Below are 19,693 nucleotides of genomic sequence, written 5' to 3' on the forward strand. Positions count from 1 at the left end.
TGATCCCAGAACAGGCGGAAAGACTTGTGGAAAAAATAGTTCAGAAAGTGAAGTATGTAGCACTTCCAATCTGATGCTTGATTGCATTGGTGGTACTGGCTGACTGGCCTAACACTGCTATACAGACTGGTTGTCTCAGAATTTCATTTTCGTTAGGATCAAAAGCAAAGCTGTGTTAAGATCTTTTTAATTAAAACATTCTTTTGTTTCAACTGGCTGTATTTCATTAATTCAGAGAATGCTCACTAAGAAGGCTAATGGTCAGTCTCAGTCCTACTAATGTTTGTTTTTTTTTTTCTAAATGTTCTTCAAAGTAGATTTTCTACCCCAAGATTTTTCAAAATGTCTTAAACTACTGTTTTAATGTAAATTGTGTTGGTAACTTTAGAATCCACAAACTCTCGTATCAATCTAATTTAGTAGTGATTGTCATTCTTGTAAACTTTGTTTCTCATGCAACATGCAGCACTACTTACCTGACATTTTAGGTAGAGTAAAATTGTTTGGATTATCTGTCAATTCAGACAGGTACATAGTTCTAATATGTGACTTAGTTTGTTACTGCTGCTGAACAACGTTTACAAGTTATACTTAAGAATGGGGAAGCAACAATACTGTAGGGAAAATTATCCTCAGTTTTTATGGAGTTCTGGCCCAGTCAAACATGAGTACTTAAGGATAAAAATCACAATATCACTGCCTCTATTCCTCTATTCTGCCTATAGTTGCTAAATGTAGCTGCTCTGTGTGAAGTTGTACTGCTGCCCTCTCCTATGGATTTAAACTGGGAATTGGTGGATTTCTTTGAAGAATTGTTGAGTGCAAAGGAGAAATCCATCCTGCTGCCCTTTCTACAGAGTTTTTGTTGTATGAATAAGCATATCTCATTAGTTGTAAATGAGTAGATTCTTTACTGTTTTGCTGTTCTGGTTTTGCCACGCAGGGCAGAGCAGGCGCCTGAGAAGTACATCTGGCACCCAGAGGAATACTCTTGGGATCTGGGCAGAGGAAGAGTTGAAGCTTCTGAGAAGGAGCTTTCCCATTCAGCAGTCATCTGTGCATTTATTTTTGGATAGTAGGTAGTAAGTTTAGATAGGAAATTGTCAACTCCATGGTCAGCAGGTTTCTATTTGCAGCTGTTTTTTTGAAGTCCTGACTTGGCAGAGGTCACTTCCATCCATTTGTCCCCTGCCTTGAAAATTGAACATTGCAAGGTCAGCAGTTTATCTTTCCCTAAGTTTTTTCAATCAATAAACTACACTCAGCTGTTACCTTCATTCTGTTCATTTAGGTGGTCCAAAGGGAACCTGTAGCAGAAGTACAAATTGTGCAGGGGGCCCTTTCTTACATGGTAGAAATTTAGGGTTTATAATACTAGTGGTGAGAATTGCAAAGAAAATCTTCAGCTGCAGAGCCCATACTATAGCAGATGGCTGAGATTAAGCTCTTAATGCAGTTTCTAGGAGGTATTAATAGTAATGCCCAAATCCAAACTAAAATATCCCTGTACGTTTCATGCAGCCCTCTTTCTTAAGAGGAAGAACCTAGGTGTATGGAGAAAATGATTACTTGTATTGAAGAGCTGTATTGGAATTAGTCTGCTCAGCTTTTGAAACTGCTGCTATCAGGCGACTGACTAGAAATAGGTGGAAATAGATGATTTGCATTCAGGATGAGGTTTGTGTAAAATTGGCCATATGTGACTACTATTTTGTGATAACTAATTCCAAACTATTAGAATTTGTTTTCATTCAAGTCAATTCAAACTAATTTTGTACTTCACAATGCATTGGCAAATGCAGTGCTTTGAACCTGTGAAGAAGAAACCCTTTTAAGTAATGACAGTTGTAACTGTTAGCTGTAATAAATGTCATTTTAATCAAGGGTATCCTGTATGGTGGAAGGATATCTTCATTTCCTTCATGGTTATAGCATATCTGAGACTTTCTAAAACAGTGAACAGCCTATCAGATAGTAATTGATGTTCAAATAATAATTGATATTCACAGACTGTGGAGAGAAGTTCCACAGTACTAGTATTAAACTGTTTTAACCCTTGCTATTAGCAAATGAGATAATGTAGCTGCCTTCCCTCCTCCTCTCCCCAAGTAATGGGTTTTTACCTGGCAGCATAATGCTGTTTTCTTCATCAGTAGCTCTTAGTGCACCCTACAGAGGTGGAGGTCACCATCTCTTCCGTAATACGACAGTAAAATGAAGCACAGGGGAGAAATGAAGACAAACGTCACAGTACTGGCTACTGGCAAAACCAAAATTAAAATAGATGTTCTCCCAGATGATTATTGGATGCTTTCATAGTTAGGCACGTCCTCTATGTGAAAGAGACTTTAGCATTGTATCCCCGGATGCAGCTTCAAATTTGGCTAGGCATCCTGCAAACATTCCATCTTCATGCTTTTTTTCTTCCTAGTAGCATACCTACTTCAGAAGACTCTGAAGTGGGAATAATGTCTTTATAGTAATTTTACCATTGGGCCCATGCCAACCTCATGAAATTCAGCAAGGCCAAATGCAAAGTCCTGCATGTGGGTTGAGACAATCTCACGCGCAGATACAGGTTGGGTAGAGAATGGCTTGAGAGCAGCCCTGAGGAGAAGGGTTTGGGAGTACTGGCTTATGAAAGATTCAACATGAGTTGGCAGCTTGCGCTTGCAGCCCAGGAGGCCAACTGTATCCTTGTTTGCATCAAGAGAAGTGTGACCAGCTGGTTGAGGGAGGTGATTCTGTCCCTCTGTGCTCTTATGGGACTTGGAGTATTGTGCCCTGTTCTGGAGCCCTTAACAAAAGAAGGACACGGAGCTGTTGAAGCAGGTCCAGAAGAGGACCACGAAGATGATCAGAGGGCTGAACGCCTGCCCTGCAAGGACAGGATGAGAGAGCTGGGGCTCTTCAGCCTGGAGAAGAGAAGGCTCCAAGGAGACCTTATAGCAGTCTTCAGTACCTGAAGGGGCCTACAGGAAAGCTGGGAAGGGAACTTTTTATAAGGGCACTTAGTGATAGCATGAGGGGAAATGGCTGTAAACTGAAAGAGGGTAGATTTAGATTAGATATTAGAAAGAAATTATTTACTGTGAGGGTGGTGAGACACTGGAACAGGTTGCTCAGTGAGGCTGTGGATGCCCCTTTCCTGGAAGCATTCAAGGCCAGGCTTGAGTGGGCTTTGAGCAACCTGGTCTAGAGCGAAGTGTCCCTGCCTATAGCAGAGGGCTGGAACTAGATGATCTTAAACTCCCCTTCCAACCCAAACCGTTCTATGATTATTGATGTAAAAAAAAAAAAAAAGAAATCTATGCACTATTACACGGTTGAGCTTCCTTGTCTGACCTGTATTATCGTAACTGTTCTGTTGAAATGTGGACTGCTGAAGGAGCAACTAAAACATATTTTTGTGCCATGAGGAAAATGGAAGGGGAGTTGCATCTCTATCTACCCTTATATTAAGTGGAATGTGTGTGTTTTAGGGGGCAGGACTCCAGTTGTGTATACCCAGTTGCAAGAGCAGTTGCTGGCTATTATTCAAAGAGGTTTTACTTTTAATAGCCTTTTCTCAAATTTGTTCGTATTTTGAAGGGAGTTCTTTGTTCCATGTAGCATTAAGTGGTTTTCTTATGTAAGAGACTTTATTTTACAATTTAAACTGTTTTGTTTGTATTCTCTAAGCACCTCAAACAGGTACTTGTTCTGCCTTCAGTTGTAAAGGTCATAAGGAGAGTTTACCTGAATCTTACTCTGCAAAGCAAGCTTCTTTTTTTTTTTTTTTCTTTTTTTAAATCTAAGCATGAACATTACATTTAGTAGATGTTAAAGAAAGTTTTCAAGGGCTCATAAGTTAGCATTCCTGAGCTAGGATGATTCAGGAGATTCTGAGGCATGTTCTGCATCCGTTCTTCAGTCAACACAGCTGTTGCTTTGAAGACTCTTCTTCATGGAAGGGATGATGCATGTACCATTGAGTGTGTCTGCAAAGAACTTCAGTAGATCTAACATTTTTTTTAAAGCTACCCATTTTCCTTTTTATGAATAAAGGCTGGAATTTTAACTCTCCCTTAAAGACATTGACATATTTTCTAAGTAGGTGTGAGGATCTCCTGAGAGCCTGCATTAATACAAAACTGTGTGTGCATCATCTGGAAAAATGTTATTATTTAGAAATGGAATTGTTGGTGAGTGCTGAAGAAAGAGGACGTGAGTGCATGAGCGCAGTAGCTGGAAGCAGAGAAGAAAATGTTGGCTTTGAGCTGGTTTACTTCATAGATGGATAGGCTGTAGTACAGGGCAAAATGGGCTTGAGCTACAGTTGCTGTCATGGATTGTTTGAAACGCTTGATTCTTGCCTTGAGCTTATAAAGCCTACTTGCAGTTTCTGTGCAGGAGTATGAAACATTCTTTGTACATATCTGTGCAATGTTTTATTTGTGTAAGGATCAATGTAGTCTTGGAAGTCTGTGTTAATTTAAAGTGTCTCAAAAGGTAGACTTAAACGTTTAATCTTAAAATTTCCCTGAACTTGGACTATGGCCTTGCTGTTTAGCTGTCTAGAGAACCAAAACTGAAAGGTAAATGTCTGCCTTCTGCAGTGAGCAGTAATACAGGGACCAATTGGTGAAAGGTCTCATGCTTTCATTTGTTCTGAAAATAACTGAAAGCACAGTTTTGACAACAGAACACAAATAACTGTTTTGTTGAGTGCCTGCTGCTTGCTGACAGGCCAAGATTTCAGTGGAGTTGAGATGCAGGCCGCAGCTGAGTAAGCCAGCAATAAGGCTGTGCAGGCAAACAGGAAGCAGCAGTGCTGTGGTGGCTCAGCAGTGGAACTCCAGGCTGTACGTCATCTGGTCCATCAGCTGCTCAGCTGAGATGGGCCGGCGGGTGCGGTGTGGTTGTGGTTATGTCATGCCTCTGCAAGGCTGAAATCTTGCATGTGCTGCTTGAACCTAATTTGTAGGATATAAAAAGTATCTCTACTGTGTCTGGTAAAAGCATCTTTTTTTTTCTATTTTTTTTTCTTCTTCTGTTTTCTTTGGCTTTGTATGCTACGTTGCTTACCCACAGCTTGAGTGTTGGTCTCCTGCAACCCACAATGGGACAGTGAGTGTATGGGAAGTCACCGGCTGGCTCTGACTGAACTCAGGGGGTCTGGGAAGTGCTGGAAATGCATGGGGGCTTGAAGATGCTCAGAAAACTGAGTTATTGCTGGCTGACTAAGTATTACAAGTGAAGGATCTGCTGGCAACTCCAGAAATTCTGTATTTATTTCTATGGGAAAAGGGTATAAAATCATGTCTGTAGCATCTGAACTTGACTTTTGGCAATAAACAATTGCCTTCAGAAATAAGTATTTCTTTAAATGCGTTTTTACGAGCTCCAATAGCTTTGAAAGTTTAAATGATTGCCTTTTACTCAGATTGCTCAGAATGTAGTATCCAAATCCCCAGTGAGTGAATGTTGTCAAGTGCAAGATGCATTTGTGAAGCTGCAGGAGACAACCTGCCGCTAAGATTCTAAGCCAGTCTTGGAGTTGCATAAATCTACTTTACTAAAATTTAATTTCTTAGTCAAAATACTGTAGAGGTATTGAAAGGTATTTTTATCTACGGAAAAGTCTTGTGTGGACTGTCAAGGCAATATCACACACAGTTATTCTGTGAGGTGTAGGAACCTTAAGTAGCCTGACTCATGGCTGTTAAGGGATAGATTAAAAAGGTGGTCAGACTGCATCTGTTTTACTTGTTCCATCATCCTGTTTATAAAAAATGCAGAAGTAAGTTGCAGCTGCCAGTTGTGAGTATTACAGACAACCTAAAATTTTAGAGACTTCAACATCTTGTGCTGCCTGAAGTAGACCTAAGCCATCCTAGTAGTCCCATGTGCTTGAGAAGTGGATCGCATGCTGTCCAGGGCTGATGAACACAGCGGGCTTCTTTCTGAACTTAGCTGAGGTCAAGTTGTTAGAGTTTTTGTAGAAGAGCCAGGAAGTATTTTTGTCCTGTGTAGCAATTGCCTCTCCTACTGACAATGTAGAAATTACATACTTGCATGTCATCTAAGTGGCCTAATTAGAGATCATCTCAATAGAGGGGCTCATTCAGTTCATTTAAAAGAGTAGTTGGAGGAGTTTGCGGAGCATGCCGTCTGTAGGATTACTCAGTGATGAGTGCATTCACCCTGGAAGTGGGATATCAGCTCTTCCTAGCACGAAGGGAACACACTGATCTCATATGGCAGGGGACATCCGTGGTGCCAAGAAAACAGCCACATTTTCTCTTAAAACAAGTGGAACTGCCAGGGAGTACCAGCAGAACTGTGTCCTGTGTGGCACCAAAGGCCTTCCGTTGAGAAGGAAGGAGGTTCCAACAGCCACTTCATGCAGCAGGTGTTGTTTATACTTTGTGTTAAGAGTGACGAAATAACGCGTGAGCCATGTGGAGCATAATGCTTCTGGAAGCTCCAGCTATTTCTGTCGCTAGAGATGAGCTAATTACTGATCAACACGAAGGTATTATCACTGTCTAACTCCAGTTTTGTTCACTTTGAATAACATGAGCTTATTAAGGTGTTGACATTTAAATGTGTAATCGCTTAACCATTACATTTTTGAGGTAATCTAAGATCTCAAGCAATGTTTCAGATTGATTTTTTTCCTGCTAAGTACTTGTATCCTGGGGAAAGAAATGTCAACCACTGAGTTCTATCTAATTGCCAAATTCTCTGTAGATTAGTCTGATTTCTTGTAATTAGCTACCCTGCATTCTGGCTTCTACTTCTTTCTCTTTCATGACTCTTAGTGAGACCTGAATAATACTTGGCTAGTAGCAATTTCCTCACTAGTGAAGCTTCCTGTCCTTGCTGTGGTCAAGACTGAAGTTACACCTCACTAAGCATTTTCCACTTTGAAGCGGTACTTGACTTTGCGCATCTCTGGAACACTGCCATCTGGGGAAGCCTGTCACTTCCCACTGTGTTAAGGGCACAGAATAGCAGCATATCTTTATTCTTAAACAAGTGCTCTAGGAGCAAACTGAATACTACCTCACTGATCTGGCATCACAGAAGAAATGAGTGACATGGGAGCATCTGGCATTACCTGGTCAGGCTTCAGTGCGTTGGTTTAGGTATAGGATTGCCACTAAAGTAGGTCTTAAAATGCTGGCTTCAGTACCTGCTCACCAGTAGTGTTATTGATCAGGATGACTTCTCCAGATACCTATTTTACTGGGGGAGGAATCCAAACATTTCTATTCTTACAGGATTGGGTAGCTATGTCTGAATTGCAAGGTTTGCTATAGCACTTCTCATGGAAATACTAAAGCAGCAAGTTGTGTGCACTATGACTTGAGCTGGAAGTCTTTTGACTAGCCTCCTGAGGAAGCTAAGAGCGTCACACCAGCACTCTTTTCCAAGAAGTTAATGTGCTTGGAAACAAACCACAGCCAGTTTTATTCTTGCATTATAGGGTAAGATTATCTTTCAGTTTTATTTGCAAGATACTTCCAGGAGCTGGGAATGGGAGCTAAGAAAAGCAAATCTGTCATATGGGATTTAATTACTTCGTTATACATGGGTCTTCACTTTTATAAGAAAAATCTTAAGTCTGAAAACCAGTGTTTTCAGTAGTATCATCAGCATGTAACACAACAGCACTGAATCATTAGAATAAGACATAATAGTTAGTTGCATTTTTTCAGGCACTAAAATGGGAGTGATTGAGTGCTGGAATAAGCTCCCCTAGAGATAATTAACTTCAGGCTTAACTGGACAAGACCTTGAACAACTTGAAGCTCTGTAATTACCCTTGCTGTGAGCCGGAGGCTGGACTGGAAGACTTACAGAGGTCACAGGCAAACCAAAGTTTCCCTGTGATTCTTTGATTTGAGCAGCACAAACAGTTGTTAGCTGTACGTGAAGACTTGGAGATTGTTACCTCGACAGGGGATTCTGAAGAGCTACCTAGAGTGATGGTTCTGTCTTGTTATCTGATGTGCCGCTGGCTGTTGGCTTGCTTTACAGTTTTTGAGACACACCGAGTTACTCTGAGTCATTAATTTGACAGGCTGCTGCAGCAAGTGTTCATACCAGAAGCTGATCAAAGTGCACAGATAGCTGTTGCCCAGCTGGAAGCCCTCAGTGGCTGGTGTGATCACATTCTGCAGGTGTGCAGTGACTAGTTGTGGCCATCTTTTGCAGGCAGCAGGTGCTTTCACGAGCCTTGTGCAGGTGTCGCGTATCCTGCCGCGTGTCCAGGGGTGAGTCCAGCTCTGCCACAGAGACACCCAGTGTACAGCTGACACCACCAGGCTTACTGCTTCAGAGCTAATTAGTTGTTGGGGTGTGACAGCTCTCTGGAATCAATGGCATGTCCTCCTGCAGAGTGCTGCCTGTGGAATGAGTAAAGGGAACCAAAGAAGGTTGAGTCTTCTCTTGTGCGTTCAGTTGGTCAGCTAACTTCTTGTTTCCTGTGCACCTTTTCCAAGTGTGTAGGTATATAAAAAAGACAGTTCTCACCAAAAGTGTTGAGCACAGCAGTAATATTAGCTTCAGGGTCTTTCTACTAAAAATAGAGTAGTAACTTTGGGTTTTAAGTAACAGATGCTTACTGAAACTCAGGAAAAAAAATGCAGTATTAATTACTTTGAGGATTTAGTGGCACTCCCATTCGATTCTACCTGTGAAGTCAGTGGCATGACTTACTGTGAAGAAATAGTTATGTACAGCTTTAAAGAACCTATGCTTTAAAATGCAACATTATCTTCAAGAGTGGTGTGCAAAACCAAGCTATATATATTAATTGGCTTCAACAGGCATTGAATGTGAATTCAGAAAATACTGTTGAATGTTTAAATTGTAGTATTTGCATAAATATTTACAGATGCTGCAGTTCTGCAGTTAAAATTGAAAAATAACCAATTTGTGAGGCTTGGATTTACAGTGAGTATCAATGGGTAGAAGAGTAGGGACTGAAGTAAAATGAAGTGGATTTAGTCATCTTACTACCTAAAATGCAGCTTTTGTTTTTTGCTTTATTATTCATTTAATTAAAAAAAAAAAAAAAATTGTAATAATGGAATTCATGACTGTGTTCTAACATGTGAAAACCTCATTGCAGTCCATCAACATTAGGAATTTGCACAACGCTAATTTTGGTAACGTTTAAATGTAATTGAGCTCTAGACTTGGTAGGCCCTGAAAGAACACCTTCATTAGATTGAGTGAAATTGTTCTCTAGCTTGCAAATTAAGCTAAACTAGAGTTTTCTATGCTTGTGCAGAATGAGAAGACAGTGTTTTAGGGTAATACCCTGTCTGTGTTAACAGGAGCTTGCTGATTCAAGGCGTTCTACACAGATCTTGGTGGGTTTGCTGAGATAATCCAGTTGGTGCTTTTGCTGCCAGATGGACAGAATGAAAATGTCATGAACCCTTTTCTGAAACAGATTGTCCTTCTGCACTTTGAATTCAGGGTGCATAAATTGGTGCTGAAGCCACCTATTTCCCCGGGTAGTCTTGTTGGGAGGAGGCTAGTGGAGTCACATTTGTTTGGGAGGTTTGAGAATGCTTCTTGTAGGGGCATTGGGATAATTCCTTTGGTGGAATGTGATGCCTTCTTGATCGCAGCTGTAAATCAACCAGCTTTCACTTCTTCTTGTTCTTTTGAGCCTCCAACACTATTAATTAAAAAATTAGATGAAATTTTGGAAATGGGAGAAAAGGCTGTTGGATCTGAACAAAATCTTGCCAGCTGTGCCCAAAGCGAAGCCTTTGTCAGTTGCAATATAAGGTAAAAGTAACATCTGTTACACCTGCAACATCTGTCGTCATACTGGCTTGCTGCAGTATCACGGCTAATTCAAGTTTCCTTTTTCCTCACCTGGCAAGTCAAGATTAATTTATATTACTCTGTATGCTCTAGGGGCAATAAGCCTTGCTTTACACCCAAAGAGGTGACTGAAAAGTGATTAGTTTTCCAGAGGAGTTAAGGAAAACCTAATATGGAGCCTGTTACTCAAGGTGGATATTAGGAACATATTCTCTGAAAGAATGGTCAGGTGCTGGAATGGGCTGCTCGGGTAGATGGGGGAGTCACCATCCTTGGAGGTGTTCAAGAAACATTTTAGATGGTGTGCAAAGGGACATGGTTTAGTGGGAAATATTGGTTGTATGTGGATGATCTTGAAGGTCTTTTCCAATCTTGGCAATTATATGATTCAGACCAGATACCACCTTCCAGGAAAGTTCTGGGAACTGAAATGGATGCATGAAAACATCATCTTACTGTCCCTTAGTTGAAAAAGAAATAAAACACTTTGATTTTCAGGGAAAATAGGAGGCAATTACTGTGATATTTTGTTGAACAAATTAAGAAACTAGGTATAGTTACATACATTCTAAGACTCATCCCTACTCTAAGAAGAATGTATGTATTAGGATGCATGTGAAAGTCAAGAGTAATGAGAGTAGAGATTGATTTTTCTGTTATGAATTTTTTGTCATTTAATATTTAGTGATATTTAATATTAATTTAATATTAATTCTATAAAAACAGGGAAGTAAACGCTATGAGAGAATAGTTAGAAAAGTATTCACAGCATGAAGAGTCAACTAAGGAACACTGGCACTGTCTCCTGGTATTAGAACTAGAAGGGACAGTCAACTAAAACAAGCAGGTGGTGATCTTTTTAAATCAAAGGAGCTGGTTCTTCACAAAGTACAGAAGTGAACAGTGAATTACAGTCCTATACACCATTGCAGTGTCCAGAAATTCACATGGATTCAAAGAGCGATGAGAAATTCATTAAGGGAAAACATGCTGGTTGAGGAGGGCTTTGAGCTTCAGCCTGCCTTGCTATGGGAGTACATTCCCCTTGTGTAGTGGTGTACTGCTGTATTCTTTCCTAGGCCTCTGCTACTGTTAGAATGTAGATCCTGGGTTGGATAGCCTCTGGCCTCTGTAGCATTACAGAGGCATTAATTTCTCATCCTTTTTGGTGAGAACTGGCTACAGAATAAATACTGTTCTTTAGAGGCTCCAATTTTCATTCCCTTTTAACCCTATAACAGTAGAATACAAGTTATGTAAGTGCTAGAAAGTAAGTTCAGGAACGTTCCCAGGCACTGAAGGAATCTGGTGTAGAATAATCTTAGTCTCTTAATAAAGTCTCTCGATTTAAAAATGGGGTTATTTCACGTTGCCAGCTGGGAAAGATTCGCATCCTTACGCATTCTCAAATCACGTCCAAGAATGTTAGGATGCTTGTTGGCATAGGCCGGAACCATGCCAGAGACCATTTTAACAATTAAGCAATATAAACAGTTGCATTCCAATACCTAGGAGTGTTTCCAGGCATTGCAATTTGTAGTTCCAGCTTGAATATTGCATTCTATTCAGTTTGAAGTACTGAACAGAAAAATTTAGTAGCACAGTAGGACTTCTGTGTGACAGCCATAGTTCGTGTTCTGCCTCTTACAGGCACATTCTTTTTACTGATTTTTATGATCAAGGACAAAATGTTCCATTAGATTTCTAAGCCACCTAAATCTTGGAGGGGAGGGGGGACAGCACGGACATAGTTTGGGTTCATTGTAACTTGCCTGTCTTATTACCAGGAAAATCATCACAGTTGCTGCCTAGAATGAGGAACAAAATTAAAAATTGCTTTGCTAAAAGGTGAAATGTAAAATCTGTGGCTTTTACTTTAGAAATAATCACTTGTTTTCTTTTCTAGACGATGTCTTCAGCTGTTGTTCAAATATATGCAGCAGATCGCAATGCCATGTGGTCAAAGAAATGCTGTGGTGTAGCTTGCCTTGTAAAGGACAATCCTCAGAGGTCATATTTTATCAGAATATATGACATTAAGGTAAGTTTTTCCTTTTCAGACTTTGTTCTATTCGTTCTCCATTTTGAATTGAATGATTTTAGGTGATTGCAGTTGCACTCTTGTACAGAAATCCTCAAATAAATGGCTGTTGTGAGCAGAGCACTGACTGCCTATTAATAGGCTTCACAGCTTTCTTACATTCCGAATTTGAATTATTTCATGGATATTATTTCATAGATATTTCATAATATAGATATTTGATCTCTTACAGATCAAATAAAGATCAGATACAATTTTCTTATAGCTTGCAGAAGTAGTTCTCTGCTAATCAGATTTGTGAGACTAGTGAAAATTCACGTAGTGTCACTGATACAGTTAGCTGTGATAATTTTAGCAGGTACTGCTAGCATTAGTACTTTGGCTTGTAGTAAAAAAAAGATGCTGTGTTCTGTAGGGATGAAAACAAGAATCTTTTTTTTTTATGGTTAACATGTTTGTGCATATGAAAACTTCAGAGTAAATATATTTATTTAATATAATTTCCCACAATATGTAGTTTCATATGGAGACCTCTGTCCTATTCTATTATTTCTCTCAGGACAATGGGAGCTAGGAGCTTACGTGTTCCAAGATGCATTTCCTTAATAAAATAATAACACTGTAAAAAATATCCTACTGACTTCCCATTCCTTCTTTAGCTAAGAGCAGCTCAGTACCTGTCAGCATCTACTCTCTGAAGTCATTCAGGAAAGCCAATTGGCAGTTGCATTTGTGATTTGGTCAATTTATTAGACTTGGTGAGAAACCTGTTACTTGGGTGCTAATCCATAATTCCATTTAAATATCTAGAAGATCTGAAAGTGAGGTTTTTGCTCCCTTGAAATTCACTTTTTTTCAGGTCAATCTTGAAAAGGTAACGCTGGTGGAGGTCTCCTTTGTTTTTACTCCTATTAACACTATTTCACTGCTATCACTGGTCAGTACTAATGCTACCAGTATAACTATTGCAGGATTATGGAACTTCAAGTATGTTTTTTAAAATATGGAAGAATTAGAACAGAAGGGAGAATGATGAAATAGTCTAATTTCTCCACATGTTCCAATATACTTGGACTGAGTTCACTCTTGGGTAAATGGCAAATGCTTAACAATATGCAGCTTCAAACTCTTGATAAGTTCTATTATGAAAAAAGCTAAACTACAGTTTGTTTCCAAGTGTTTCAAACTTACGTTGTTTTGCCTTTTTTTTTTTTCCAGGATGGAAAATTATTGTGGGAGCAGGAGCTGTACAATAACTTTGTATATAATAGTCCTAGAGGATATTTTCATACCTTCGCTGGAGATGTGAGTCTCAGCATCTTTGAATACCTACCTTAGAATGCCTTTTATTTAAATGGTAGCTTCTAATAATATAATCAAGATTTCCATTTCATTCTGTAAATTATTTAAGTGCCGTATCACTTGTCCTTTTATACTTATCGGAAGAACTTTGGATTTCAGCTAGAAAAATCAATCCATTAAAGAAGTACCTTTTACATTTCTGTTTTATTCCAACTCCCATTAATAGTGAAATTGTTTTGACTTAGGTGATATTTACGATGATCAAATAAATTTTCCTTCCTTCACGTTTGATTTCAAGCTGCAGGATTTTCCTCAAATTTGTTAGAGTATGAGCTGTAGAAATCTGACTGGGAGGCTGACTTCCTTAGTTTAGAATGTTTCACGCTGAGCTGTGTTCTTCCAGACTTACAATGGTGATTTTTTTTTTTCTGATTATATCTTCAGAAGTGTAAGAAAACATGTAAGAAGAAAGTCTTTGTAACACTTTCTTAGTCATGGGTGGGGGGATGTATTTTTTTTTTTTTTTAGACATGTCAAGTTGGTCTTAACTTTGCTAATGAAGAAGAGGCGAAACTATTCCGCAAAACAGTAACAGATTTACTTGGACGACGGCAGAGAAAATCTGGTAAATATTCAGATTAATCTTAAATTTGGGACTGTTTCTGTTTTTCTGAGGGGAGGCGAGAAATTATTTGTGTCTGAAAATGGCTGGAAGGTTTTCCTGCCATTTATATTTGTATTTATATTTATTTATATTTAGAAGTAATTGTGTTACAAAAGTATAATTCATCTCTGTTGTGCAAAAATATCTTTTCTGAAATAGCTTGATGCTTCTCTTGCTGTAAGTTTCCTAGTAAGCTGCGGCTCGAAGAATGCGGTGTTTGAACATACAGAACAGAAAGGGTAAATAACCTATCAGTGGGAAAACAAGAAATCTTCCCGTAAGCTGTTTTCACATTTGACTAAACCCTACTTTAGCTCTGGGCTGTTTGCGCTGAATTTGTTTAAATTCAGCCCAAGTGGGTTGTAACAAAGATTTTTACCATCTGGTATGTTCAGTAGTCCATGTGAATGAATTATTGGCATTGGTCCAGCGCTCAGTAGAAAAATATCTTTTATTCAAAACTAATAATCTTGATAAGACACAATGTACCTAAATTGTCCTTAGCAGTCAGAAGCACAGTGTGCGTTTTGCCAGTTTCAGGAATGCCTCAGGAACATAATCAGTGTTTCATAGGGAGCTCAGGCTTCCTCCAGATCTTCTCTTGGTTGTTTTCCATTGAACTCATAAACAACTTGCTTGTCTGACGTTCATATGACCATGAAGAGTGAGGTGATTAAAAAAAAAACACAGGTTTGATGCATGTGGATGGGATCAGGCTTGCAATCAGCTGTAGCATGTCTCAGCTACAAGATACTTTTCTGTTGTCTGTTTTAGGATTGAATTGTGCTAGCAGTGCAGCATAAACTTTTGTAAAGGGAGGAATCCCTTCGACTAGCATCCTTACAAGTATTTCATTCAGGTGAAGTGGCTCAAGCACAGAGCGTTTGTTCCAAACCTTGGTTTGCTTGTTTAAGACCATCTCTGCTTAGAATATGTTTACAGGATTTTTGAAGAGGTGGCATTAGTGTGTGACATTACTGGAGTAAAAGTAATCTTGTATTAGCTTGCATCTCCTGTTCTTGAAATTTCATGCAATTACACTTCTAAAACACAGCACTGCAGTGCACTGTGACTTGGAAGAAGGCAAATACATATTTGCGTTCTTGGCCACAGCAAAGTTTGTTTGAGAACAGTGGTTCAAGCAAACCTCCTGTTCACAAGAGGTTCTGCATGGAGATTTTCTTGTTTCATCTTTGAGCAAGTAGTATTGGCTTGTGTGCTCAAGTTCATGCCATAGGATGAGTTCACTCCTTGCACTCTTTAGTGTTTCTTAAAGGTAAATAACTTTATCCCCAAAAGCTTATAACTTGAAAACAACTTTAATTTATATATATATATATATATATATATATATATATTTATATATATATATATATATATATATATATAAAAATTAAAATTTATATATATATATATAAATATATATTATATATTTTATAATTATATATTATATAATTTTATAATTATATATATATATATAACAACTGATTTTTTTAGTTAAGCCACCAGATGGAGTTGTGTATTCGTCATTGATAGGACAATATCTGGTTGTGCTTATGTAATAACAGGCTTTGCATTTGCCTGAATCAAAACTGATTTGTTGATGGAGTGTGTGTATGTATTTAGTTTTATCTAAATGCCTATATAAAAATAGATAATATGTATAACATACATCATTTAGGCTGTGCACATTTTCATATAAATTATTTTTATTAGATATAAATTGTGTGCATGTATCTAACACATTGTAACTTCTAAAGCTGAGGTAATAATTTGGCTTTCTAACTTTTTTTTTTCCTGTTTAATGGGATTTTTACTCCCATTCCTTCCAAAATGTGTCATTTCATAGTAGTGACACCTGACATGCTTTCTAGTGAAATAAGTACTCTGTGGCATCACTTTGCAAGCCCTGAATGGCTTAGCAGGCTGCTAGGAGAATTTCTAGGAGTATTATGGAAAGCTCATGTTATTGGAAGGTAACAAGAACAGCAATTCTGCCTCAGGAGAGCTGTGTCTGTATGCTGACACAACTGTACCAAAGGTCATCAAACAGCTGTAAGAAAAGGCAGCAGTATTCTGCTCTTCCTCTCTTGGAATGAAATGTGTTCCGGTATACAGGAACTCCTGAGTCAGTGTATCTGGAGCTCTAGAGGTGAAAATATGGGTTCAAGTAGAATGTGTAAGACTTTACAAATACTAAATATTCTATAGAGGGGTAGAATGAGGGAGAAAGGGCAGAGAAAGAATTCTTTATGCAAGATCCTCATCTTTTTAATGTCAGGCTGATTTTCATCTAGTTGAATTCTGATTAAAATAAAATCAAGTTCTTAGCCTTAGATTAGGAAGAAATTAGAATAATTAGTTAATTTCTCTAGTATACTTACTTCAATGAGTCTCTCCATTTACTACTTCAGCAGACCCCGAATAGCAGGGTGAGCAATGTTTCTCCGCTCTGCGAGCACAGTACATTCATACTTCTGGTATACCTTAGTGTTCATACCATTAATTTTATGTTTATCATCTTGCCTTCTGAATGCTAACATATGTAAACACACAAGTATCCTCTCCTGTACTGAGAGAACTTTGCCTGATTCCTAAATGCCTTTCAAAAGCAGGTTTCAATTTTTGTCGAACTTTTACAAGCTTGTAGCTCATGGCTTGGAGCTTCTTCCAGCCTTCTGAAAGCATCTGCTTCTCCAACAAGCTTTTAGCTCCTGTTTCCCCTGCTAGTGCACTTTGAGCTGAATACTGAATGCAAACGAGTTTTTACTTGTTTGCTTGCTTTTTACATGCGGATAAGAGCATTTTCTTAGACATGGGCAGCTGGTGAAGTTGATCAGTAGATATCTCCATCTTCAGTCAGACCTCTTGACAGGTTACCAGCATTTCGGAAGAGGAGCTGTTATTTCTAGTCTGCAGTGGAAACAGCAGAAAAACAAATCCAGTGTCTTTTGGCCACAATTATTCTTATCTGTACCCAGCAAAAATTGCAGGAAGTGTTTAAAATGTGTTGTTTTGTTCTCCAGTGTTTTATCTCTTGAGCTCTTTCTCCTCATGAAAACTATAATAGTTACCATGATTTGGCGCAAAGCCACTCAACGTTTCCTACTAATGCCTACTGCTTTTGCCAGTTTCCCATTCTTTGCTAAATGACCTGCCATCAATCCTGTGCTTTCCTTTTCTGCTGTTGATACTTCTTGGATAGGACTGTGATTAGGCTCCAGAAGTTAAGCAGGCTTTTTCAAATTCCAACAAAAGAGTTTTCTTAGCCTGAATATTCAAAGAAGAGAATGTGTCTGGAAAACACTATGGGTTAGCAGTTTTTCTGAAACTTGTGAAGTGGAATCTGTTACAAATTCATTTTAAGCTCTTAGGGGAGGCCCTACTAGATTCAAGACCTGAAAGGAATGTAGTGTTTTCCATATAGAGCCGTGGTTTTTGACGAGATGAGGTGATAAACTGTCAAAAGTCTTCTGAATGTCTGTGTAGGTACACAAATAGTGTATGTGCAGCTGTGTACTGGTTTTGTTCAGCTGTGTACTAGTTTTTGCTCTAGACTGCTTTGAAGAAAGATTGCAGGATTGGTAAATCCTGTTTGAAGTGGATAGAAATGAATACTAAGTGAGGGAAGGCTCCTTCAAAGAAGAATTTACTGTTACAGGCTGAGAGCACTGAGGTATGAAATGCCTACAAATACATCTTAAATTGTCAAGCCAAATTCTTCATGGTCTTTGAAACGGTGTGGCTTTGTGAATAAAATATCAGCGTAAGGATATCTGAGTTGTGTTCCATGTTGTTACTTTTCAGTAACAGGGGAAGTGTTTTGCTCCTGTGTATCCTAGTGTCTTCACGCTAACAAAAATAATTGTGAAGTACAGATGCTTTTGTGGAAGAACTTTACTGTATCAAAATGTTCATTGTATTTCCACATAAAGCAAATAAAGTGAAAATCGTAAAGCATAACACTTTAAAGAAAAAAAAATCTTAACTTTGCTGGGTTGTACCAAAACAGCTTCTTTTTGAATACTTCACCTTAGTTTGGAGTCAAAGTATATGAAACAAACTCAGTGGCTATTTCCTACTTCACATCAACACACATGATCTAAAATGGGTTTTTACAGGTCTCTAATGCTTAACGTATTTTTCCAACTGTTCAACAGGTAGGCTTTAAAGATGTTTATAGGTTAAATCCTGTATGTTTATAGGTTCAGGATCACTGAAAGTGTCAAGGGAAAGCAAAGTCTAGAATGTATTTCTGTTGTGATATCTATGAATAATAACTCTTTTTCTTTTTCAACAGAAAAAAGACGAGATCCACCCAATGGTAAGTTTTTTGCACGAACCACTGCATTTTAATTTTTCCTGCTACTGTCAATTATGGCTTGTATGTAGCTTTGTTTTGGACTTGTTCAGGATAGTCATGTGGTAGCAGAAGCAGTAAACTCATATTCTGGAGGTTACTATATTTGTTTTGTTTCTGTTCTTTGGTGTTTGTTTAGTTGTAGTTGGAAGATTTGTGGCTTTTTAGCTGGCGTTTGCAAAGAATGTTTTTGGAGAGGGTTATGATTTTCTGTGAATAGGACAGAGGCCCTTCAGCTGAAGCTGTGAAGAAGGCTTTGTACCTTTCATTTGCTGCTTAGCCTTCAAAACATACCTGTGAAGGGTAACTATACAAAACTTAGCTGAAATTAAAAGGTAGGCTGTTTTTTTCTAAAGGTAGGCATGGTCATGACAGTTTTCATAAAATATCTATAAAATTTTAACTACTGATTCTGACTGACCTTATTGCATAGCCTTCTGGTAATATGTCGTATGCTTGTAAATGTTGATCTTTTTTCCATGAGAATGATTATGATTAGAATATTTGAATGTATTTGCCTTGCATTTCACTGACATGAAGAAACAGATTTTTCAGGACATCCTGATGAAATTTACAGAAGTAAAAAGAATGTATTGGTGTGATCCCAAAATTTTACCATCTTTTCTTGAGAGCAAGAGAGAGATGCTCATCAATTAATATTGGAGTCTTTGATCTAATTATGCTTCCAGCCTGAAACTAAAAAGAGACTTCTCCCATAGTATTTCAACTAATGCCTGATAGGTTGCTGTTTGAGCAGGGATATCACCAACTAACCATGTAGGGACCCAGAACCCTGTACTGCCTGAGGAGATCTGATTTTTGGGTGGTCCTGTGTGGAGCCAGGAGGTGAATCAGTGATCCTTATGTGTCTCTTCCAACTTGGGATTTTCTGTGATTCCAGTCTTGGATTTGTTCTAACTGAGACATCTAAACACCTCAGTCAGTCACCAAAATAGATAATCCTGAACTAATCCTTATGGGAACTACAGGTGTCCTGTATATCCCTCATGCAGAATACTTCTCAAAGAATGAACATGCCTTTTTTCATACATATTACATTCTGAGAAACTTTGGTCAGTAATCAGTTTAGTCCAGACTTTTTTTTTTGTGTCCCTTCATTCAACAAAGACTGGCTTCTTAGTTCTGAAACAATTGTACTCATACCAACCTGTGATTATCTAATAGCTACTCTGAGCTATAGGAATGTTTTAATTGTTCATTGTCTTGAGCAACATCTGTTTTCTCTCACCTAAAAAGTTCTTTCCTGATAGCAGCATAAAGGAAGAAAAACAGTGATGGTGATGATATAGTGCCACCTACTACAGCAAATTTAGCCTTGGAGTCTCTACTCTAAGAGCTGACCATCAGAAATGCAAGCAGTTTATTTTCTGGTGGTGATTGGAATAAAGGAAACTAAACTTGTAAAAATTCCATGCCTAAAACAGTCTCAATAATTCATCCAGTCAGACCTTTGCCAACAAAGTGTTTTTGA

General features: G+C 38.5%; 1 protein-coding gene across 2 annotated transcripts in view; it reads left to right on the forward strand.

Annotated features, from left to right (window-relative positions):
- WASL (WASP like actin nucleation promoting factor) overlaps window positions 1–19,693 on the forward strand; it is a 48,085-nt gene that overhangs the window by 14,904 nt on the left and 13,488 nt on the right. For both annotated transcript variants that reach the window (XM_042872457.1, XM_042872458.1), the window contains exons 2-5: window positions 11,741–11,875; window positions 13,094–13,180; window positions 13,706–13,802; window positions 18,142–18,165. In XM_042872457.1, the coding sequence (XP_042728391.1) occupies window positions 11,741–11,875; window positions 13,094–13,180; window positions 13,706–13,802; window positions 18,142–18,165 (343 nt within the window). The remainder of the gene's footprint in view (window positions 1–11,740; window positions 11,876–13,093; window positions 13,181–13,705; window positions 13,803–18,141; window positions 18,166–19,693) is intronic.

This window comes from Lagopus leucura, unplaced genomic scaffold (assembly GCF_019238085.1).
Source record: "Lagopus leucura isolate 7727_CA_CO unplaced genomic scaffold, USGS_WTPT01 Super-Scaffold_100008, whole genome shotgun sequence".
NCBI classification, from domain to species: Eukaryota; Metazoa; Chordata; class Aves; order Galliformes; family Phasianidae; genus Lagopus; species Lagopus leucura.